The sequence below is a fragment of the Sinohyriopsis cumingii genome, chromosome 4 (assembly GCF_028554795.1).
Source record: "Sinohyriopsis cumingii isolate HCF-2022 chromosome 4, ASM2855479v2, whole genome shotgun sequence".
NCBI classification, from domain to species: Eukaryota; Metazoa; Mollusca; class Bivalvia; order Unionida; family Unionidae; genus Sinohyriopsis; species Sinohyriopsis cumingii.
In genome coordinates, this window is record NC_142964.1 from 15,227,874 (window position 1) to 15,253,549 (window position 25,676).

The 25,676-nt window shown below is 34.8% G+C and overlaps 2 protein-coding genes across 13 annotated transcripts in view; both read right to left on the reverse strand.

Moving 5' to 3' along the window:
* LOC149800656 (uncharacterized) overlaps positions 1 to 10,067 on the reverse strand; it is a 75,264-nt gene extending 65,197 nt beyond the window's left edge. For 2 of the 6 annotated variants that reach the window (XM_089954688.1, XM_089954687.1), the window contains exon 1: positions 8,722 to 8,874. The gene's annotated coding sequence lies outside the window, so the exon portion shown is untranslated. Of the gene's footprint in view, positions 1 to 8,250; positions 8,518 to 8,580; positions 8,603 to 8,721; positions 8,875 to 10,008 lie in introns of those variants that run through there. The other 4 variants (XM_089954684.1, XM_089954682.1, XM_089954686.1 and 1 more) reach the window with 4 other exon arrangements.
* Positions 10,068 to 15,894: 5,827 nt separating this feature from the next.
* The window catches only part of LOC149800657 (E3 SUMO-protein ligase PIAS2-like), a 102,329-nt gene continuing 92,547 nt past the window's right edge, over positions 15,895 to 25,676 (reverse strand). For all 7 annotated transcript variants that reach the window (XM_089954692.1, XM_089954691.1, XM_089954693.1 and 4 more), the window contains one exon: positions 15,895 to 24,354. In XM_089954692.1, coding sequence (XP_089810818.1) covers positions 24,253 to 24,354 — 102 coding nt within the window. In that variant the 3' untranslated portion in view covers positions 15,895 to 24,252. The remainder of the gene's footprint in view (positions 24,355 to 25,676) is intronic.

A 25,676-nucleotide genomic window follows, 5' to 3' on the forward strand; every position in this document is an offset into this window, starting at 1 on the left:
AGTAGGTACATGGATTTTATACACTACTTAGTAGGTACATGGATTTTATACACTATTTAGTATTTAGTAGGTACATGGATTTTATACACTACTTAGTAGGTACATGGATTTTATACACTTCTTAGTAGGTACATGGATTTTACACACTACTTAGTAGGTACATGGATTTTACACACTACTTAGCAATCATATGGATTTTATACACTACTTTGCAGGTACATGTATTTTATACACTACTTAGCAGGTACATACATTTTATACACTATTTAGGAGGATAGCTTGAAAAAATACTTTTGCTCTGATTGCTGAAAATAGAATCATATCCATTAAATTAGCTGAAAGAAAAACGTTGAGATAAAAGAACAAATCTCTTGGTTCAAAAGAAATCACTGCATCCCTCCTCTCCAGCCCAAAACTAAAATGGTTAGTCCCTAATGTCAATATTGTGTCTGCAGTATATGTAAAGAATAATACACTGCCCATTGCTGCCGCACTTCAAAATCTCCATCAACCAGAGTTCCAAAATTTTAGTTTGTCTGGACTTTTACTCGCTTGCCTCATATCTGCCTGCATTTCAACAGAATACTTCAAAAATTAATAACACTTCCACACTATTCCAACTACCAACAGAAAAATATATTGAATAAATTTGACTTTTAAGAAATTTTGGTGCTGATCATGAACTAGGTAGCAAACTTTAACAAGATGGCTTAAACATTATGATTCAAGACAAAAAAGAATAATAACTTCTGTCTTTTCAGCATACATTTCTTTGATTTTAATGAATATTAGAATCAATATTTCATAAACAGATATGTACTTATTAACTAAGCATGTTATCATAATGCTGATATCAGCTTTTTAGATTCAAAATCACTTCTTCTGTAGGAAATCTATGCACCGAACTGACTGTGACAGCCAACTAAAATCAACATGTGACACCAGCACAATCCAAACCCATGTGTTAGTCAACTGAACATGTATGACAAAGTCTTAAATTGGTTAATATGTTTACAGTAAGTCTAAAATGTTTTAAACAAAATGTCCAAAGAACCCCAGGTGTCTGACAAAACCAGAAGTTACTATAGAGCACACAATGAAGAGTAATTACAGGTGTCACGCTTCTCTACAAAGTTACGAATAACTTGGTCATCATCCCAGTAATATATCACCCTTTGCCAGCATCACTTGGTCGTCATCCCAGTAATATATCACCCTTTGCCAGCATCACTTCAGTATCTATGGAACACAGATTTTTCATCATAGCTAACATTCAGTGTAATATCAACATATAAAACCACTTATTCTTTCTGTAGACAAAAAGCAAATTAAAAGTTTTCTACTAGCTCATCTCAAAGTAAACAGTTTTCATATAAATCGGGATATGTTTCTGAGCTCTTATCAACAAAATGGTAGATTTCTTCATGCTAAATGAAACCAAGAGATAGTCCTCCTTCCCTGATCACTACTTCATTTCCTGTCTACCCTATGTTCAAGACCACCATATCACACCGGGTAGTGGTGTCCTTAGTTTCTTTCAATCAGACATCACCACTAAAGAAAGATGGACATAGAACTGCAGCATAATGTACAGAAATAACCTCTCAGAAATGTAAATGGTTCTTAGCCAGAGGCTAAAAACCCTCCAACATGCTATACGGTACATCATTATTGATAGAATTGCTATCCATGATGATAACTTTATGTTGCTAGGAGATCAATATTTTTACTCTTCAAACCAAAACAAATGTCAGCCCCTTACCAATATTTCAGATAAGTTTAACATGACAAAATAATTTCTGGATCAACCTATTTAAAAAATGCAGACATTGAATTTAAAAAAGCGGTACCTATGTAACTGGACATTTTAACACTGGTATTTGGGACACATCCACAAAATGATTTTCACAATCATTATGATCAATGAAAGTCCCAAAAACAACCCACAGTAATTTCACTTTCTTGTTTTAAGGATTTTAATGAGGAAAACTTAAATGCTCAGATAAGGCCTACACATCACTCAGATATATGATGATCCCAAAGATGGCAACAGATCATTTGAGTAATTTCTCACTAATGTGATTTGGAGTACATACTCATCTTAAACAGTCACCACCCTTCATCAATGACAGTCTAAGAAAGGAATATACATGAAAGCTCAACTACCATATATACTCACTTATAAGTAGAGTCAAACTGCAAACAACAAAGATTCTGATCTGCCATATCATAATGCACCTGCAGACCAGGGTCAATGTTGTTTGTTCTCCTGATTACTCCTACAAAACTCCACAGACCTAGATCTGACGGTGCATTATCCAACACCAGATCTGCGTCTGTGCAGTCTACACCAGATCTGGGTCTGTGCAGTCTGCAGTAAGACTCGACTTACAAGAATGTATTTACAGTACTTTATAAACACCAGAGATCAGGAACATCCAAAGGAGAAAAAAAATAATTTTAAAAATTCCCAAGGAATTTGGTAACTAAATTCAGACATAAAGCCATTTAGTTTTTTGAATGTGTCTCAAGTGGAACATAAAGGATCTCTGGCCAACTACCAAGCCCTTCCTGGTAAACAGAGGTGTTTTATCATGACATACTCGATAACCTGCAATGTTCACCGAAGCTTAAATACTGCCCAAGAAAAAGAATTTTTAAAATGTTGACAAAATTTTATTTCTCTCATGTCACTGAAGAACTTTACAGCTAAAGTCATATCAAATAGGATGAAAAAAGACCTTAATTCACCCAAACTATTAAAACATGGAACTCAATCAATACTTTTCCTGATGAACAAAAACAATCCACTTGATATACAAAACAATGATCCTGTTAGAATTCTCCCAACCATATCAAAACTCTGAACTACCTATATGCAACCAGTAGGGGTGAAATGACATACCTCTGCCATGTATTAACACAATTCACAAACCCAAGATATAATACATTATCAATACACATACCAACTGATGGTTTTTTCATCTTCAGATCACTCAGTTGTACGATGGTTGTGTTTTATAAGTATTGTTACAATGGTTTTATTTCTAGCATAATGCACAGACCTATCATCTATTCATATGCCATTCTGATAATTTTGGACAAGATTAACAAAAACACTTCCAAACCGACTGCCCAATAGGTGTCAATGATTTTTATTAAACCTTTTAAGCCATTTCATGCTACTCCAGTTGATCAGGCCCATCTTGGTCACCATGCCATTTGACCCCTAGCAACAATGAATAATTACTCTGAGGCCCATCTTGGTCACCATGCCATTTGACTCCTAGCAACAATGAATAATTACTCTGAGGCCCATCTTGGTCACCATGCCATTTGACCCCTAGCAACAATGAATAATTACTCTGAGGCCCATCTTGGTCACCATGCCATTTGACCCCTAGCAACAATGAATAATTACTCTGAGGCCCATCTTGGTCACCATGCCATTTGACTCCTAGCAACAATGAATAATTACTTTGACAATTTCCTTACATGATACCTTTCTACCTTCCTAAAGATGTTCAGCTTTCAGATTACACTAATTCAACTACCACAAGACTTGCAATTAGCCCCAAGCCAAAACAAATATGCTGCAGCTACTTTGATGAATTTATCAAATGAATTTTACTGTTTTGCAACAACCACAACCTTCAGAAACTGGCAGCCGATTGACTTAGATTCAACAGTAAACACTATGGCAGCTTATCTCTAAAATTTAACATGCATCAAACAGGAAACTCATTTATGAGCAAATATCTATAATAACAGGAGGTATACAAGGGATCAAATTCTAGGACCCAAACCTTGTAATGTCTTTATTAATTACATCTCTTTTTATAAATTATTCAGATTTATACGATTATGCAAATAAAAACACTACATGTATTGCTTAAGCTCCCCACAACTTTAGTATACTTTGGAAATGGAGTGTAAAGCTGTGATTTACTAACAATGAAATGAAAAGAAAATGTTCCTGGATACAGTTAACAATGACATGTCTACACAAAAAGTCAATGAGCATTATGTTATTCCAATGAATAATTTAAATAAGTGACACCTTTCACTGAGAGAATGTATTCCTTGATGAAGTAAACGGCCAGGGCAGAAAGGCTCCAAGATGAGTTCAGTGACCATGTACTCATGACCAAGGGTGTGACACATTATATTTGTGGACTTTGGCTGTGGTCATCCAGTCTGAAGAGGGATGGGCTCCGCCAGGCTGCATCTTGCCCTTGACATGCCATTTGAAGACAACCAGCAATTCTTCCATACCAGATTGGTTGCAGCCTGGAACAACAATGACCATGGCTTCCAATGCACACCAGGACAGAGGTGACAAGTATGCTACTGGTGCTCCCACTACCAAGATCCGTGGGAAAGACAACATCATCATAGCTACATGAAACATTAGAACACTAAGGGCTATGGGAAAATTCAAAGAACTTATACATGAATTGGAGAGGTCCAACTGGAACATTATTGCTTTTTGGTGAAATAACAATAGATGAAGGGCATAAGCCCTACTTCAGCAGAAGGGAGGATAAACACAATCAAGGCATTGGATTTCTTGTCCACAAGGGCATTGTGAAGAGCATTATGGGTTGCTGCCCAATCTCAAGCAGGCCTATTACCATCTGCCTGAGTGACTCCCTTCAACATCACAATTATACAACAGGCCTATGCACCCACATCTAACTTTGATGACAATGAACTGGAGAATTCTTTTATTAATCAACTTCAAGATGTCATTGACAACACACCCAAGAAGGACATTCTGTTTGTACAAGGAGACTGGAATGCAAAGGTGGGGGTCAATTCACAAACTGGCAAAGCACATGTGGACCCTTCTGCAATGAAGAAACAAAAGAAAGAGGACTCAGGCTCTTGAAGTTTTCAGCCTACAACAATCTTGTGATGGCCAACATGTTTGACCAACAAGTTCGGCCCTTACAAAGCATCTAGAAGATGGACCTGGCACAATTCAGATGGACATCACAACCAGATTGACTAAATCTTGGTGAAAAGATGATTCAGCACAGGACTGAATACTGCCAGAATACAAAGTTTCTCATGAGTAGATACTGGAAGTGATCATGATTTATTAATGACAACTTTTCACCTCCACCTAAAAATGATCAAAAAACCTAACCTACCACCAAGAATCAGATTTGACTTTGTAAAATTGAAAGATCCAAAAGTAGCAGAAGCCTTCCAAGGTGGTAAATTTGCACTTCTGATAACTCTGGACAACCAATACACCAACCTAGAGTCCTTAACAACCACATTCAACACAGCCGTGACTAGCACAGCCAGCAAGATCATTGGTAAATATTGTCAAACAAAGAAACCTTGGGTCACAACAGACGTTCTTGAACTATGTGACAAAAGAAAAGAACTGAAAAAGAGAAAAATATATCATTAAGGAGATAGAAAATACAGAGAGATCAACAACATGACCAGGAAGAGCAAGAAAAAGGAAAAGGAATCCTGAATAGAAAGATAATGCTGTGAAATCGAAGGTAGTCTGAGCAGAACTGACAGCTAGAGAATGATCTCGCAACCATCAACAAGGGAAAACCACCACCATCCAAGACAAATTAGGAAAATGCCTCACAGAAGATCGATATCCTCAAAATGATGGACAGAATACTGCTCAGAACTGTACAATCATATGACCCAAGGATAAACAGTACTAAAGTGCCCTCAGGCAGGAGAAATTGATGACAACCCCATTCTTCATGAGGAAGTAGAAATTGCAGTTAGGTCATTAAAGGAAGGAAAGTCAGCTGGAATTGACAACATACCAGCAAAGCTCATTCAAGCAGGAGGAGAAGAGATAGTAAGAGTCCTAACAACAATCTGCACCACATGGACTCAATCTACAGCTATGCCAAAACTAAAGAACTATCAGTCTGATCAGCAACCCAAGCAAAGTCATGCTGAAGACGTTTCCCAACAGACTAAAGCCAGGCAGGATTTCGAGCAGGAAGGAGTACCACAGAATACATCTTTACCGGTAATCTCAGACTCTTTTGCCAGAAATACCTTCAGCATCAGCAAAATCAATATCATGTCTTTATAGATTTCACGAAGGCCTTTGATAGGGTATAGCATGTGACCTTATGGACAACTATGAGGAAATACAACCTCAGCTCAGACCTGGTGTGGTTTGTTGAACACGTCTATGACAAAGCCACCAGTATCAATGGTAGCATAGGAGATTGGTTTAGTACAACAGTTGGAGTCATACAGGGATGTATACTGTCACCTACACTCTTCAACATTTTCCTGGAAAGGATCATGAAGGATGCCTTGGTAGACCACAAGGGCACTGTCAGCATCAGAGGAAGAACAATCACTATCCTTCACTTCGCAGATGATATTGATAGCCTAGCATGAGATGAAAAAGAACTGGATGACTTGGTTTAGATCCTTGACACAACCTCCACAGCATACAGTATGGAGATTATTGCCAAAAATGACAAACTGATGACAAACAACACCAATGGCATCAATGCAGAAATTAAGGTCACTGGACAGAAGCTGGAAACAGTCTCAATCTTCAATTACTTGGGATCAATTATCACAGAGGAGGGCTCCAAACCAGAACTTCTTTGCAGGATTGCCCAGACAACAGCAGCAATAACAAGCCTGAGACCAATATGGAAAGACACCAACACTGCTCTTGGTTCCAAAATAAAGCTGATGCACTCAATTGTCATATCCATCTTTCTGTATGCTTGTGAAGCATGGATACTCACACAAGATCTACAAAGAGTGTGTGTGTGTGTGTGTGTGATTTAGATTTGTAACGCAGCTTTAACAATTTTTCAGTTATATCACTGCAATGTCTGCAGTATGGCAGTTTATAGTGATGTCTAGCACTGGGACATCACGCCAAAGACATGTAGCAACATGTCCCACTCAGTTACATTATCCTGATGACCCCAAGCCAACCAGTCCTAACACTAACCTCTTAATGCTGAGTGCCTAGCGAGGCAACTGTTAGTACCATTTTTATAATTCCTTGGTATGACTTGACTGGGGTTTGAACCTGCAACCTCCCATATCCGAGGCGGATGCTCAAACCACTATGCCACTGGAGCAGTCAAGATCTACAAAGAAGGATCCAAACCTTCAAAATAAGATGCTACAGCAAGATATTGGGCATCTCATACATTGACCATGTAACCAACAAAGAGGTCTACAGCAGGATCCAACAAGCCATCGGACCCTATGAAGACCTCCTGACCACTGATCAAATGCAAACTGAAGTGGTACAGTCATGTTTCAAGATCATCTGGACTGGCAAAAATAATCTAAAGACACAATGAAGGGGTTCAGAAGAAGACTCAGACAGAAAAAGGTAGGAACACAAAATTAAAGAGTAGACAGGCATGGGGTTTGAAGATTCCCAAAAGGCAGCAGAGAACAGGGAAAGATGGAGAGAATTAGTTGCAAGTCAATTGTGATGCCCCAACAACATCTTGGGCTATGGGATTGATGATGATGATAATGATGAATAATATCAACTCTCCACATCCAAAGGATGAAAACACTGGCACTGCTCAAAATATTAAACCAAACCTGTTCAACATATTAAAATGATCTAAAGTTTTTTTACAAAAGATTCTCAATCATTTAGGTGCGTAATAGCTGTCAAATCAAAAGTAAAAACATCCAGGTACAGGGTACACTTCTTATGTATGCAGCATCTAATCAATGTAATTCTCCCCTTAATAATTTTTGAACACCCTCAGATTGCAGCAATTTAAAATTGCTCTTGAAGATCTGGTCTGGGAGCTTACTGTGTAAATACTGCACATGTAAACATATGTAAACAAGTTCCTGCTGCAACCTAAATTGGCTGCATGTTCAGTGTTTTACTTCCTAGTCTTGTAAATAAGTTTGAAGCTTTTGGTCACCCTAGATGTTCACTTGTGTAACTTGCACATGGTTTTAGATAGATTTAACTTTTAACTTTTAAACAGAAATTATAATGGGAAGGGGCTGGGACTATCTCTTGTGTATTTTAACACTGCATGGAAATGCAGAGAGTAATATATATTCATACAAAATTTTCTTCCTGTATTATTAGATCCTAAATGGGGAGGAGGGGAGGTTTTGGAATATAAATATAATTTTTTCATATAACATAAAATAATGTATGATTACATTTATGTCTGATTGCATAAGTAAAATTTTATATTGTTGTTTACAGTTTATAAAAAAAAAAAAAACACAAACCTGCCAACTTTTTTTTATAAGGTATAATGCAATGCAGACTCGAAATACATAAAACAAAACAAAACAATGTCTCTGTCTATTGTGAAGAGCATTATGGGTTGCTGCAGCAACACTCCGGAATCGTCTGTTTCTGGGTAACATCCAGCACTACTCGTTCCAAAACTACCCGAATATTTGTACTGTAGTGTTTATACATGTGATTCTTAACTGCACCCTGGAACATACTACAATGCACACTGGTTTTCTTAGATAACTGGTGTCTATTTGGCAAGTACCCATGTAGTCCTACAAGTAAGACATATCACTTGATATTTTTGTTTCGGTACCAACTGAAATCAATGGGGGAAAGCCCATCTCTGTAAGTCAAAGCCATTTAAGCTGAGACGTTTATGGCGCATAGATAGTTACAACTGTCTCTAATTCAAGTAAGCAAACCCTTCCAAGTTATCTTTCACTGCTATTTGTACGAACCTTCTGCGCTTTAAATCGTCCAAGTTATGTGCTATTTTCAGCATGGAAATGACGTCAGTATTTAACAGAGAATCCAATATGGCGGTATCAGGAAGTGTCTATTCGCACGGCGGCCGTGTGCCCCAGTAGGGTTTAAAAATATTGTTGTAAAATTATATTCTTAAAAAAAAGACACGGAAGGCAAGCTGTCAGTGCATCAGGGATAAGTCCAAAATACATTTTACAAAGACTATTCACACGGCTGTCGTTCGACATAAATAATCGCTATACGACTGGCGTCCATATCAGTCGAGATTATAAGTAAGATACAGTGTACAAACAATTAGAGGCTATTCTCTGAATTAGTGGTTTTCCCAAAGATAAAAAATTCATAATTCAATTTTACTGTAACAGTCCAGAATTTTGTTTTCAATTGACAACTATTATAAACGCAAAGAAATATTTTATGATGTTATTCATTGTAGTCGAATGGGAATAATGTCGGTTTATTACTCAAAACACCCAGAATCAAATCCCATTGTATGCTTTATTTTTTTTAGTTTGTTTTTTTAAAAAAATCTTTAATTAAGTAAAAATTATGTTTTTCAGATTTACTGCACGAATGTACACTACAGAACATAAACGGTAACCTATAAGAAATATGCTCATTTCTAACTCTTAAACCACGTTAACTTAGATCCCGCATGTTTGAGCATAAAAGAAAATGAAATTCGGTTTGTGCCGAGTTTATAATGGAAAATGTTCATCAAGAATGTATTTTTTTTTCATCCACGAGATTCAATCTAAATTCATTTTTCTAACGAAGGTGCGAATAGTCTTCTCAGGTGAGGTACGCGGCGGCCGTGCGAATAGTCTTTTCTAGGCAAGGAGGAATACAGCGGACGTGCAGAGGTACTGTTTGAATTGGATCACACACTACTTGCCAATGTAAAATTCGTGCATTGGCTATGAAATAAACTTATAAACTTTATAAACATAATTCCTTCAAGCGCACCATACTGATCATAGACTGTAGTTTCTGTCATTGATGGAATACTAATGATAGCACCCACTCCTCTTAGTCTAATAAACATTGTTCACGTTAGATGATAATATCGGAACAGTGAATATTTTAGCAGTAAGTGAAAATGGATTACCCAAGTTGTCAATCAACTGACTTACTCAAATATACATTTTTTTTGTAAAGTTATAAATAATTTGCCTTGGTTTTCAGTCTACAGAATTCTTGTGAATGAGTTAATAATATCAATTTTTAAAAATACTGTTAAAAAACCCACAAAAACAAACCATGATTGTCTTCTTCTCTGCAACCCTGCTGAAAATTTCAGTTGTTTGTTGAAGTGACGTTATGTTACTATTTTTAGAACTTGGAAAAACCCTTGAAATTCCTATGCTATTTTTAGAAGCAACGTCATGTTACTGTCTTTAGATATTGTTCTATCTTTAGAACAATTGAATGATAGATAGTTAAACTGATGTCATCCATATTTGGCCAGGATATGAATTATAGCAATAGTTAAAGAACCAAACTATTACAATACATGTATACTAAATAATAAAGAAAATCAAAACAAATATTAGAAATAAGTAAATGTGCAGACCTCGCCCCCCCCCAAAAAAAAAAACCAACATTGTTACTGCAACATGCAGGCTTATGGTATCATGGAACCAATTGTTTTCCATTGACTCAATGCCAATGTTTTGTGAATTACATATAATTTCTATTCTACCTTGGCATGCATGCCTCACACTGTCATGGAGAACAATGACTATCAATTTGACGAGGACAGAACTAGATATTCCATTGCATTTAAGAGAGATAACTCTGCTGGAACTAAACAGGAGTAAGAATTACCCAGTTACAATAGATGCATTTTTAGTGATGTACATCACATTTAACAAATCATAAAAACATACAAAATATGATTTAGATATGAATTAACATTATCTCAACATTTTTTAAGCCTGACAGAAACTACATAGCTTACATGATGTGTCAATCACAGCTAGTTTTATTGTTTAGTGTACACCTTAAGCTCAGCCAACCTGGGATTGTAGAATTGGTACCGTTTTACCATATAAGTAATTGTTTATTCTCAGCTTAAATGTCCTTTTTATATTATTCAGTAATAAAATATATGAGTAGAGTTTCAAATAGCAAATGCGGTTTACTGATTGTTGTGGAATGTCTAATGTGATCACCATATATATTGGTTTGTTGGAGTGTATTAATTTGTAATAACAAATGGGATTTTATGTTCTTCTTAAAGCTTTTACTAAATTAAGATAGATGATACATACATGTATTTGTCTATTTATATAATTCTAGACAATAATTATTCCTCACTGGAACATGAAAGAACAGAGAAAGTGTATGTATATCTATGGTTGTGTTTTCAGATCATATAAATTGATTAGGCCTTAAGTGACATTATATATTACAAACACATTATACACTATAATGTACAAGTGTTTACAAGGACAAGTGTTAATCATCACACTAAACCACCGCATACCCCATCCCCTTTCTCTAACCATTAGTTTGTAAGTGCAGGTGTTTGTTATAGGTATATGCAGTAGTCACCATATAATATCATACCCTTGTCCCGGGGCCTCAAGTGGTCTAAAGCGCTCAATGTTACGGATCATTGCCATCTCAACTCTGTTTGCGTGGGTTCAAGTCTCGCATTAGGACAATGTGGGTATGCGAGAAAAACTTGCCAGTAGCTTCTCTTGAGTCAGCGATTCTTTCATGGGTTTTTCCGGGTTCTTCCTCCACCATTTATTCTGGCCGCCATGTGTAGCCTATCTTGTGCTGAAAATTGGTGTTTAACCTTACAACAACAACAACCCCTTGTCCCCTATACATTATCTTGCTACTGTGGGTGTTGGATTGTGAGTCTGGTGTTAGTCATCATAAAATATTATACTCCCTTTTTCTCAAAGAGAACTGGTTAGTAAGGATAAGTGTCAGATTATAAGTATGTGTGTTAGTTATCATACCATACTCACTTTGCCAGGAAATTAGTTTGTATGAAAATACATATTGGTCATCATACAATGCCATATCATACCACATTTGCACCATTTTGTAAGGGTGGGTTTCAGATTGCAAGTCCATGTCTATCATTTTATGATATAATACACTTTGCTCTCTAGATATTGGTTTGCAAAGATGGATATTGGTTTATAAGAATGAGCATTGGTTACAATACCAGAATATACACCTTTCCCTGTACATTAGTCTGCAAATGCATGTATATTAGATTTTAAGTATGAGTGCTTGTTAGGGTGGATCTTTCCCATTTTGGATGTATTGTGTAGATGGATCATAATCGTGCTAATTACAATACACTATATATATATATATATATATATATATATATATATATATATACACACACATACCGTTCAAAATAAGGGAAACCAATGTTTTAAGATCTCCTTTAGTAGAAGCCCAGGGCTTGTGAAAGTTACCAACAGGTATCCATGCAAGAGGATAGACACTTGGGGCAAAAGAGTGTTGATCTTTATCTGTAACCACCAAAAATGCAATAATAACACTACCATATATAAACCTTTTTGAGATTATTTACAAAGATCATGATCTGAATCAACGCTCATGTGTTATAAAAAGCCATCCAATATTGTATTACAAACACAACCAAATTTTTCAGTGATACCTACATTACTGACCGTCGCTATGCTTTCAGTGCAACTGCAGAGATATGATTATTGATCGGCATTCACTCTATATAATTTTCTCCTTAACAGAGTTTGTGTTTATTTTTCTCTGGATACAATTTTCTCTTTATTTATGTATAACTGGTAAAAAAAAAGTATTCAACAATTACAGCATTATATATAAATGGTAAAAAATGAACAGATTTGTTGTGCATATTGTTTTGAAAGAAGCAACTTAGGAATAATCTTGGAGCAGCAACAAAGTTAATTGGTGAATATTATCAGAAAAACTGCATGAGAAGTCATTATTTGATATTGTGCAAGAAAAATAGAAAAAGATTTTCTTCAAAACAAAAAGTTTTAATCCATCTGTTTGTTTTAGATTTTTAGATGACATCTTTATGTTCTGGAACCATTCATCAGAAGAACTGAAAAAATGTATTGATCACCTAAATCATTTTCACCCAATCATTAAATTTACTTATACTGCATCTAGTATGCGATAAATGTAATAAAAAATATTGTTAATACTATCTCTACAAATATTCATGTGAAGGAAACTAATATCCACCAATATGTAGAATATTCTTCATGTCATCCCATGTCATGTAAAAACGGAATACCATATAGCCAAAAGATACAGACACATAATTTCAGATGAGTGTTAATTACAAAATTCATTGAATGAACTAAAAACATAGTTCCAAAATAGAAATTGTCCTACACATATAATTGATTCTGTACTGAACAAGCCTGTAATCTTACTCAACATGAGGCTTTAAACACAGCAAAATGTACAACAGAGAAAAATATAATTCCTTTCACAATACAATATAATCCTTCATTATATAATATAGGCATTATAATTAATATTGGAGTCTCCTAAATTTATCAAATAAAAACAGCGTAAAAACACTTTAAAAAATAAACTAATAGCTGCTTTTAGAAGACCCAAGAATTTGCAAGATTTTTTAATTTGAATTATACAGACAGAAAATATAAAAAGACATTTTGCTTCATATTTTGCAGCTTAATGTTTAGCAATATATGTAAATAATGCCATTGACTAAGAAGTTAATATATATGGGTATTGTAGAAAAGCTGCCATGAAAGTATAACTGTGTACTTTTTATTCTTCTTCATTATTATTATTATTATTGAACACTCTTTTGAACAGTCCTTTTTGTCCTGAGTCTTTTCTGTCCTGATCCTTTTTGACCTTTTACTGGCCTTTCTGGACCGAACTTTTATTTAACCTGGGCCTTTTTTGTACCGGTCCTTTCTGATCTGACACTTTATAACAGAGTATGGACAGCAACGCTGAGCTGTTCATGAACACTATGAACTGATTTGTAATATTATAACTGATCATAAAAGTCTCAAATATATGTTACAAGGAATACTAATCAAATATAGATAGGAACAAACTGATGTCTTAACTTTAGCAAACAGTCGATTGTTTTCTATTTTCTTGAAAATGGTTTTGATAAACCTAAATATCAGACCTTAAAGATCTGGCTCATACTTGTTTATCATAACTGGACATAAAGGGGTGGGGTGGGTTGAGGTAAAATGGGAATGTTGAAAAATTTTAAGCGGCATATTGGCCTTGAATTTGTAACACATATCAATAAAAGATCATTGCCGAATTTTACACATAAAATATCAGCATTAGCTGCTAGGAATGAAATTCAGTTTGAAAGACTCAATATTTATCCGGATGGGTAATGAAGCATCTTCTGTGTTTGTGTTTAAGATTAGATTTATCATTATATATAGGTAATGGATCCTAACCATGGTGATGAGGTTGCAATATTTGCTGACAAACTTTTGGAACAGTTGACCAGTGCTGCCAACGTTGAAAGTGATTTTGTTCCATTTCTCAACGCATATCTCTATGACAAGTTTTAAAATCCTCATATACCTGAAATACAATTTTGTTCAGGGTCATCACTGGAATCACTGCAATAGCATGTGATAATGCTCATCTGTTGACTGCAACACCAGGAATGAAAATGCTCCAGGCCTATTTATATGAGGAAGTAGAACTCACTGCTGAATCCACTCTGGTTAAATTTTCTAACAAATATCAAAAACCAACATTGATTCAAGGCAAAAAAAATCCCAACTGTTATTTAACAAGGACACACTTGTCTGTGTTAAGTTTTTGGGCAATAACAATAACAATCATTTCAGAAATTTATTAAGTGGCATAATTGGTTTGTTTTTTAAGGCCTCCGAATGTAAAATCACCAGAGGCAAAAATATTCCTCATACAGAAATTTTGTATAATTGTATGACAGTTGTTTCAGTTAATATAAAGGGGGAAAATTGGTTAGAAGATGTGTGTGCATATTATACCTGATCAAGCTTGGCCTGTGAAGCAATTTTACCATGCGATCATATTATTAACAGAAGAACTATGATAGACTCTCAATGTTACCAATGTGAAAATATCTTGTCAACAATACAATTTGTGAAATTGTCACAGCAACAACCATCAGTATCAACATTAGCTGCCAGGAATGAAATCAGTACAGGTGTGGCGTGAATCACAACTATTATAGGGACACCAATCAGAATATGTTCTCCTGGCTCTATCAATATAAAATGGTATTGCAGGTGGTGCTGTTAAAATATTTTTGATACAATTACATTCCAAACTTCTCACAGCAGCACAAAGTATCCTCAGTCCAATTATAAACTGTCCTAGGTGGCAACCGAGTATAAAATAATTAGCATGACCGAGTTTGAAATGGTGTGGGGGGAAATAAAAAAACCACCACCAACTTGGACACAAAACTGAGTTGTAGTGGATTTACAAACAGTAAAAGTCAAGCAATTTCCTTTTACAACAAAAAAGTATATAAATATCAACAAAAAAAAAAAAGAGTATGTAAACACCAAAAAAAAAAGTACTACTGTACGTCTGTACTTATATGTTGTATTCATCATGTCAAAATCTCAAAGATGTGTAGACATAGTACCAATAGAGTTGAAATGGTGGTTGTCTTGGTTACTGATATCGATCAACAATCTTTTATCCCAAATGACTATCCTCTTCCATGTGTACTTTCACAATCCACATGTTTGCATGTATACAATTTGTTCACTAAAACATCATGGGGTACAGAAGGAGCTGACCTACATCAATACCAAATCTAAAACCTTCATTATCACACTACTTCTTTTTATTACGGGCAAAAAAATTATTATAGGGAATCAGAGAACTTACAACCTGGTCAAGAAGAATTGTATCATGAGAAAAATTCCTTACAGCTAGCAAAGAAATAATTTCAGCACCAATTCTTTCTTTCTTTCTTCACATTTAAAGTATCAGGTACAGAAAAGTTGAGGCCCTTATAAGCATGTCAAATTCTACAATTTTATCATTACTGTATAATGCTTGGCTTTAGAGTAAGATGAAAATAATTTTTGAAGGCAAGCGATGGAAAATAAATGAAAGGGAAAAAAATAACAGACACATAATTCATTAACTCCTGGTATTTATTTATTTTACTCAAAATACTGTTTCATTTTCTAACATATAGATGAACCAAATCTGAAAAGTATTTTCACAGAAAATCAAGAATGTCAATCAGTTACACCACATGCAAATACCCCGTAGTTCCCATATGTAATACACATCATTCGCAACATGCAAATACCCCATAGTTCCCATATGTAATACACATCACTCGCATCATGAATCCTGTGAATAGTTACTCCCCTGCCCAAATGTAACAAAAAAACAAACTAAATATTGTCGGGCACTGAAAATATTTAACTGGTGAAATATAAACTCCATTGTTGTACTCTTGTTCTGTAAATAAATCAACTTGAATGTAATTACAAGCAATAAGCAATAATTACTGAAATATACGGACTGGGTACAACAAATAAGTTTAAAAATAAATTACAAATAAATAAAATGAATGCTGATATAATATGTACAAATGCTGATGAGATAGGTGGTCTTAAATATTTCCTAACTTAATGAAGAAATGAAATATAACTGAATTAAAACATGCACCTATTAACGAACCAACATAAAAAGATTAGAGATTGAGAAAGTAGCATCTATTCTATTGATTTTTGTGTTGTTTTTGTTTGAAAGTAAAGATTTCATGGTGCAGATGAACTCTGTAATTATACTCCACAAACCTGCAGTTGATTTATTAACTGTACATGTGCTAGATGTTAACAAGTAGTATGATTTAAAAAACCACCATCCCATTATAAACAAAGTGACCAATGGAAGTTAAATGTATCCTAGATAACAAAAAGTTTTGTATGCATATAAAGTGTATGTAATAGGCCATGAACAAAATTAACACCTAAGTTGCCGTAGTGCCAATTCCAGAACTCACTGACACCATTAGTTATTGGTGTTTCATGTAGAAATCTTAAACAGCCAAATCAACGTCAATGTTGGTGTGAATGCATTCCTGGGATCATTGTTGGGACTAAGTGGATATTTTTGTTTGTGATTTAACCTTGGATTTATCCCAATTTAGGTCTCTGTTCATTAAGGCTTTCTGAAAGCGATGCAAATGTCCCTACTGAATTGCCAGCTTTCTCATGGGAATTTTCAGCATCATTAACAAATTCTTACATTGAGTTGCCATAGCACCGAATCTTCATATTTATAAATTGTGCTATCAAAAATATATATACAAATAATACTTGCCCGTAACAAGTGGATATAAAATCCATATTGTCGAGTTCCCCAGTGAAAAAGGTCAGAATACACATCAAGTGCATGACAATCAAAGATACAATAACCACATTATCTAGGGTCTATCAGCCTCACTATACACATCTCGGCTAGCATGATCTGCGATTTTAACAAAATTTTCATGCATTCCTTTGGTGAGCTACCTTTTCTGACTGCTACTTATTGTCACCTTGTACCATTCACCAGCAGCCTACACAGTAACAATGTTAACCTTTCGCCTGCATGATGCTTTCTAGCACAAGCCTTAATGAACACACTCTAAGTACTTTATGCATAGGGCAAGATAGGGCAGGCAACTCTTACTGTTACTATTCTTGACATTAGTACATGCAACATGTTAGCTAACAACTAGACCCATCTCAATCAGATCATAAACGTGTTAATGGGCATATTTTCACATAAATATATGAATATACTCACTTGGATTCATGAGCAAAATGAGCCATATGCATTCACAACAGTTAAACACCACATAATTTATGACAGGTGTAAGAACTACAAAGCTGGGCTTCAAACTGCTTTTGTAAAACTGTAAGCCTTTTTTTTAGTTTTACAAAGACATTATATATAAAAATCTGGTGCAACAGCTTTATATTTTTGTCTGAAAATAGTTGCTGCACACCATTTCTTTAAAAGTGCACTGTTCAGCTAGACATTGTCATGTTACCCTATTTGGCAAGCACGAGTAATCTGGATCTTTTCAAGAAGACGGCACACAGATCACTTTTATACAAAACTGATGAAGCACTTAAAACTGGCATATATCATAGAAAGTCTGACCAATTCAAATTACTGCCATAATGAAATGTCAGATAAAGTGACATTATATATAGAATCCATCAGACTGCAAACAGTGTACACACTGATTTGTCATCGAAAAGGAGTTGGAATACCAGGATATTTGATAGTTTCTTAAACTAAAGTCTCAAACAAACAGCAAACCCAGATTAGCTGTTGCATTATGTAACAGCAGATCAAAGTTAATGCAGTTGGGCATACATTATCCATAATTTTAGCATATGGGCTTGGTGAAAACATTTGGTTTATTCATGTCTTTACCTTCCAGCTTGATTTAAAATTCTCAAATGTCAGCAACATATAATTTCTGAAAATTAATCCTGAAAATAAATGTCAACATCTCACTAAGAATAAATATTCAGTTTTAAAACAAAATTGGCAGGCAAGAAAGATTTTGTTCACTATCAAAGTCAAAGGTCTATTGGGATAAAAAAAAAATCACCTCGAAAATGAGTCAGAAGGCAATTTTTGATTGCATGAATGCCAGTGATGACATCACCAAAAAATATGGATATGCAATTATTTATGGAATGTGCTGTTTAACTGTTGCCTGAATCTATATAAATATATTCAAAATTACAAGTATTTTCTAAGATGTTTACATAATGCACAAAAACAGTTATTCTTCAGCTTAATTCCTCTTGAGAATACACATTCACATTTTCCCCTGAGATTACTAAGTTCCATATTTTGTCAGCTCAATTTTATAGTTCTTATAATGATTCAAATAAATAACACAATAGTACAATGTGAGAATATACAGGTTTCAAATGTCCCTCTATATACAAAAGCAATTATTTATCTTTGACTTGATTATGTTTTAATGAACAAAGTGATATCAAATATGATTCCAAAAATCTGTATGATCTTTGACTGAATAACATGTACTGAGGTTTGAACAAAAGTCAAGGTCAAACCAGACACTGTCAATGACAAACTTAAATCACACTGAATAACATGTACTGAGGTTTAAACAAAAGTCAAGGTCAAACCAGACACTGTCAATGACAAACTTAAATCACACTGAATAACATGTAATATATCTGCTCCTATTTTATATTCTTAAATGTTCTGTGTTATTTAGAAAAGGATATTACACAGAGAATCATATCTCACCTGCTACTCTAAAACAGGTACGTTTTACTTGTCAAATGATCCTGCCTTCACTGTCGGTCAGCTGGAGAGGCAGGGTTATTTTAGGGCATAACCTCCTGATTTTACAGTCTAAGCAAGATTCTTCCCCCAGTTTGATATGTCTGACCATACAGGAAAAAAACTTTACCATGATTTTCTATTTATCTTGACCAAGCAGCCTGTGAACCCAAGGGCGAATACTGGTACATGTTATAAAAAGGCAGAACTTAAATCATTCTACAGTCTATGTATGATAGTTGTCTCCCTTCCAGAGTCTGACACTTATTATCATACAGTAAAAGATTAACCTGAAAGACTGTCCAGTGACCTATCCATAATCCAAGCATTACAGCAATTCCTTGCATGGTTTGAGATCTAGGACAATAAATTCATTTCCTACTGTCAATACTTCATTCCTTTTATGCTTTAGGCTTTTGCCTTGAGACTTCAAAGTTCTTTTATTCACTGATCTAATTGGAGTTGCTTTAGCCCTATGAATTCCATGTCAGTGCTGTACCAAAGACCCACACACACACAGACACACAAAATATGGGAGGGAACAACACTGCAAAGGGACTGAAGAAAATTGGAGAGTATAATTCAGTAGAAGTGTTTAAAAAGCAGATAATCTTGTATGCTTGGACAGTTCTGCCCCCTTAACTTTGTTGTCTACACTGTAACACATTTTCCTTGGACACCTACCTTATTGTAAAAAAATTTTATGATGTGCACAAGTAACTCATAAAAACATTAACATGTCTGAATATCTGATTAACCTAAAGTGAGTTGAACCATGAAGTTTCCATTCCAGATCTGTCACTCATTTACCTTTAGTGTTCACTCACTATCTACCAGCATTTATTATAACAAATACCCACTGTTTCTTAATTAAGTCAAATGTTTTCACCTAACAGAAATGGGTCTTTGACCCTTATGGTAAAAGTATGGATACCTACATTTCACCTCTGCCAAAGTGGTGAAGACAAAAAAAATTCATTTAAATTTATACAAGACAATACATCTTCATTAAAAATAACATCTTTTTAAAAAGTGTGATACCTTATTATTGCTGTACGTCTCAAATTTTGCTGCCTGTTGGAGCACTTTTACCAAACATTTTTTACATGAAAACTGAATAGCAGAATAACAAGACTTTCTCAAGATGAACAATTCCAAAACTTAAGTTGTAAATTAATGAATCAACTACTCTCATTTCTATTTTCATGTAAACCAAATTTCCTGAAAGAATAATACACCTGTATTTATTTCTCATAAAAGGGAGTACAACATAGTATTCTCATTAGCTGCCAGCAGTTGAAACCTTTGACTTTTAAACCTTTTGAATATTGCAGCCATCTACTTTGACAACAATGTAACATTTTTTGGTTATATTGCTCCTCTGACCTGGCCCTGAACTTCAAAAGATAGCAAGAAGGCTGACAAAACCATAGCAATTAAAAAATACAAGCCGTACGGGTATCGGTGCTTGAAACAACTACAAAATAAAGTTACCTACAAGAGTTTGAGGCAGGCAAACAAAAAGCAAACATAACTATAATTATCAGATACAGGGCGAAAAATAAACTGTATGAACTCTGTATGAAATAACGAAATAATTGAAGAAATGTGATTCACAATCAACATTAACAATAACCAGATAAATGAGATTACTTAAAAATTGTCTCCAAGAACATCCAAAATGTAAGCTCAAATAATGTGAACACTTCGGTCAGGGTATTAGTGGTCAATTTAGTCTTATTCACTCAGAACACCTGCAGAACTTAGGAACACTTCAGATGGTCAAATTTTTCCACAAATTAGACCATATTTGAGTAAGATGTAACAAAATGACAAGTACTGCTATTGTCAACCTGGAAACATGCACTTATAAAGCTGCAAAGCGTGAGCTGAGACTAACAAAGTGAAGGCAAACATTATGTTAAACAAAAAGGAGTTGTAATGTACACTTCAACCTTAATTACCTCAATAAGAGTTCAGAGATTGCCATCCCTAACCCAATGGAGTTCAAAGGCTTCTTGCTAGATCTCTCAAAATGACATTATCTTAAGGTCTTTTTTAATTTTATTTTCAGTTTCAAGTGGCTATTGCAATCATCTCTCCTGCCACGAGGCATACTCGATTCAATATATGATGTTCAAAAAATGTAACTGTTGCTTTTCCTGCTTTTTCCCAAAAAATGTGAATATTCCTTTTTTAACTTCTATGCTGTTTTACTTTATCTTTTGTCCTGAAAGTGTTTTTTGTTCATCTGATGCCATTTCTAGACAATGCTATAAGCACCAGCTTCACCATGCAGATATTTTACATAAAAAATATTAGCAGTTTAAAGCAACCACTGAATCTAACATGAAATCCAGATCTGGATCAAATAAAGACAAGCCAGTTTCTGGATTTGACTGCAATAATAATATTTTCAAAATTTCAGCTATTATTCAGTAAATCGGTAATTTAATGATCAGTTCAGTAAGACTTCTGGTCAAATCATAGCAAGTCTGACACAGTATACTCTGGCTAAACAGAGGTGTAACGTCAATACATATCTGACAAAATCCACAAAGGTGTGTGTAGTTTCACATTCTTTATACATTTTGACCAGGTTAAAGTGAAAAGAACCTGTTAACCTACCTAACATATTCATTATGGACTAGACTTGGATCAGTTTCATAGATAATATATCAAACTGATTATTAAAGTCAGCAAAAAAATGCTCCATGCCTAATGATTTACCTCAGCTTATTTTTAAAGGTGAATGCAACGACTATTAATATGAATAAGAGATGTTTCCAAAATAACTATGTTTTTTCTCCAGGACAGGTGATTGCACAAATCCATTATATTTAATGAATCCCACCCCTCCTTTAATTTGAGTGACTGCATACAAATTGTGCACATATGATTTGATGTGACTCTAACAAAATCTGTAACCTTTCTTAATACAAAAAGATCATACTCTCCATGTAAATGCTTGATTTGTAGATCACATGCCAAAATCAAGCACTTACTTAACACTGAGCATCTGAGCAATGAGACACTTTCATTAATTATGTAGTTTTTAAAAGCATTTTAAAAGCTGTACTTGGTAAAGTTGTAAATAGTGGAAATGGTCTTGTCTATTTGATAACTATGTCCCTATTATTACATGCAGTTCTAATTCATGTGACATATTGCCATTGTCATAATACCTTATCACTAGCACTGAGCACACAATGGGGATAAACAGTTATATGTTATACCTCTGTTCATTAACAAGAGGCCCAAGTGGCTTGGAATTGCTCACCAGATTTACATATCTTAAAAGTTGTCCATTTCACTAAGCAGACTTCCGTGAACTGCAGGGACAATAATCCTATGTAAACTTTCTCCCATCCTTAATATCATGTTGATTTTAGTATCTTTTAAATGACAAAGGCATTATGTTGATCTTGCCTCTTGTTTACTAGTCTGAAAAAATATATTTTTCAATATAAAGTCATAATTTGCATAGCATTTGCCAAGCTTGATCAAAATTGGATGAGAAATAATGTCTCTAGAGAACAAGTTCACCCAATCAGATGAAAGATCACCTCAGTAATATGGGCAGATCTAACTAACTTATTAGAACCCGTGAAAGACCTAAATGAAAAAAACCCAACCAATTTCCAGGTCTGAAAGAAACCAATCTAAATTCGCTTTCCTGAGTGGTAACAAGCTCAACCTATGGTTTGTTTTGGTCTTTTATGGCACAACAACAGCTTGAAGGTTATATTCTGCCAAGACAAGTGCATTATGGGCATACCACAGTAGCCAATCTGGCTCAGATACAAGATTACCTCATAAACATGTGTAAATATTGATGATAAGCAAATTCATCCAACATCTTCATGGTATAATGCTGATCAAAATTTGATTATAAAACTGTATTTAAAGTACCAATAAAACCCAACCATCCAATCAAATGATCCTAAACAGAACTGTTTGACTGTTGACGAGTTCAGTCAACAACATGAAAGGTCTCCTCATTGATATGGATGTTAATCATTATCAAATTTTATCTGGGATCATGAAATGAAGACTCGTGTTCAAAGTTGAATCAAAATCTGCTACAAAAAATGACTTCCAGAATGAAAAAAAAAAAATCACATGTAACATCATCTCATTAATATGCTTGGATCTCACACATTATCAAACTCATCAACGATCTAAATGATATAAGCCTATATTCCCAGTTTGATCAAGACCTGAATAGAAAAATCGCCACCAGAGTGGTAACAAACCCAGTCAATCAGAAGCAATATCGTTCACTAATAGATCATGCTCATTATCAAACATGTTTAAGATAATAATCATATAGGCCATATTCCAAGCTTGACCAAGATTGGCCTCCTGAGTGTCAGCAAGTTCAACAAGTCAGAGAGATGAAAATCACCCCACCCCACCCCACCAAATAGCAGGGTAAGAATTCTCGCTCTGTGTGAAAATCCTGGAGAAATCACTTATAGGCTGCCTCCTCAAAGCTGCCTATCAGGAATCTGTTTTTGTTCCTTCATTTTTAGGGACTGTAAGAGATGATTCTGGTGAAATACATGCCTCCAATATACATAATGAAAAAGACATATATTGTCTGCCTCCAATACACATCATGAAAAAGACACATTGTCTGCCTCCAATACACATCATGAAAAAGACACATTGTCTGCCTCCAATACACATCATGAAAAAGATGCATTGTCTGCCTCCAATACACATCATGAAAAAGAAGCATTGTCTGCCTCCAATACACATCATGAAAAAGACACACTGTCTGCCTCCAATACACATCATGAAAAAGACATATATTGTCTGCCTCCAATACACATCATGAAAAAGACACACTGTCTGCCTCCAATACACATCATGAAAAAGACATATATTGTCTGCCTCCAATACACATCATGAAAAAGACATATATTGTCTGCCTCCAATACACATCATGAAAAAGAAGCATTGTCTGCCTCCAATACACATCATGAAAAAGAAGCATTGTCTGCCTCCAATACACATCATGAAAAAGACACACTGTCTGCCTCCAATACACATCATGAAAAAGACATATATTGTCTGCCTCCAATACACATCATGAAAAAGACATATATTGTCTGTGACTTCTTAAATAACCATCTTATTGTCCTAGAAAAGTGTCAGTCCAAGGCAATGACATCTGATGGAGATATTGTGAACATTCTGGACCCAGCGTTTGAAGAAGTCATGGGGAAATCTGTCAGACCAAGAATTTCTGATATCTGAAAGAAAAGGTATTGAACGATTAAACAAATGCCTGGTTTATGACATTCAATTGCAGAAGCATGGATGCCCATGCCAATATACTGTGAAACACTTTAAATTCATGGGGGTCCAATTTTCAAGTTTTGTGGATGCAGCAGATCATGAATTTAAAGTTACAATGAAATATAAGAAAGCCAACAATTACACCCCCCTGGCCATCCATATGCAATAGAAAGGCATATCTGTTTATTTCTTTGTTTAAATATGATGGCTACCTATAATGCTAAGAATGTGCAATATAAAATGTGAAAATATAAATTAGGACAAGTAGATGAATGACAAGGAACACTGAAACTGTTTGATTACAATTTTAACGCATGATTTGATGAACATTAAAACTCCTGCAAGATTGTAATGACTCTACAAGATTTTAGTGATAAATGCAGATTTTGCTGTCCATGTCCTTCATTTCCCAAAGCAAATATTATTCCTGTTCATATCATATGTCAATTAACTACTAATTAAACAATGAGAAGATTAGTCCCACTTTCGATCAGTTCTCTTATGAGTGAACATTTAAAGTCAATACATATTTTGTTGTATATGCTGTGTTTATATCTTTCCTTAATATACTCAAATGTCTTAAACATTTACAATATAAGTATTTTAATTTAACACTGAATTTTGTTGAATGTTATAGCAACAGCTTGGTTACTATGGTAACAGTTCAAATATGTAGTGATAATATTATGATGCTGAAGCTGATTTTTTAACAGTTGACCAAAATACAAAACGGTTGTGTTCATACAAATGTTTTCATATCAATGTTTATATTCAAGTCAAATAAAATTTTTAAAACAAGCTGAAGAATGATAAAAAAAATTCAATGAGCATGAATTGAAAAGAGAGAGACAGTGTGTGTGTGTGTTGGATTTTAACATAACTTTAACAATTTTTCAGTCATATCGCTATGATGTCTGCAGTGTGGCAGTTTATAGTGATGTCTAACACTGGGGCATCATGCCACAGACATGAAGCCTCATGTCCCACTCAGACACATATTCCTGATACCAGGGCAACAAATCCTAACACTAACCTCTGAATGCTGAGTGCCAAGCGAGGCAGCTTTGTACCATTTTTGTAAGTCTTTGGTATGATTTGGCCAGGGTTTGAACCTGCAACCTCTCACATCTGAAGTGAACATTCTAACCCCTTAGGCTACCAGAGTGGTCATGAATTGAAAAGAAATATAATCAGTAATATTCATTTTCATTCATGTCAATACATATGCTTGTACAGTAAGTAGCAAGGTACCATGGCATTTTGATCCAAACAAGTA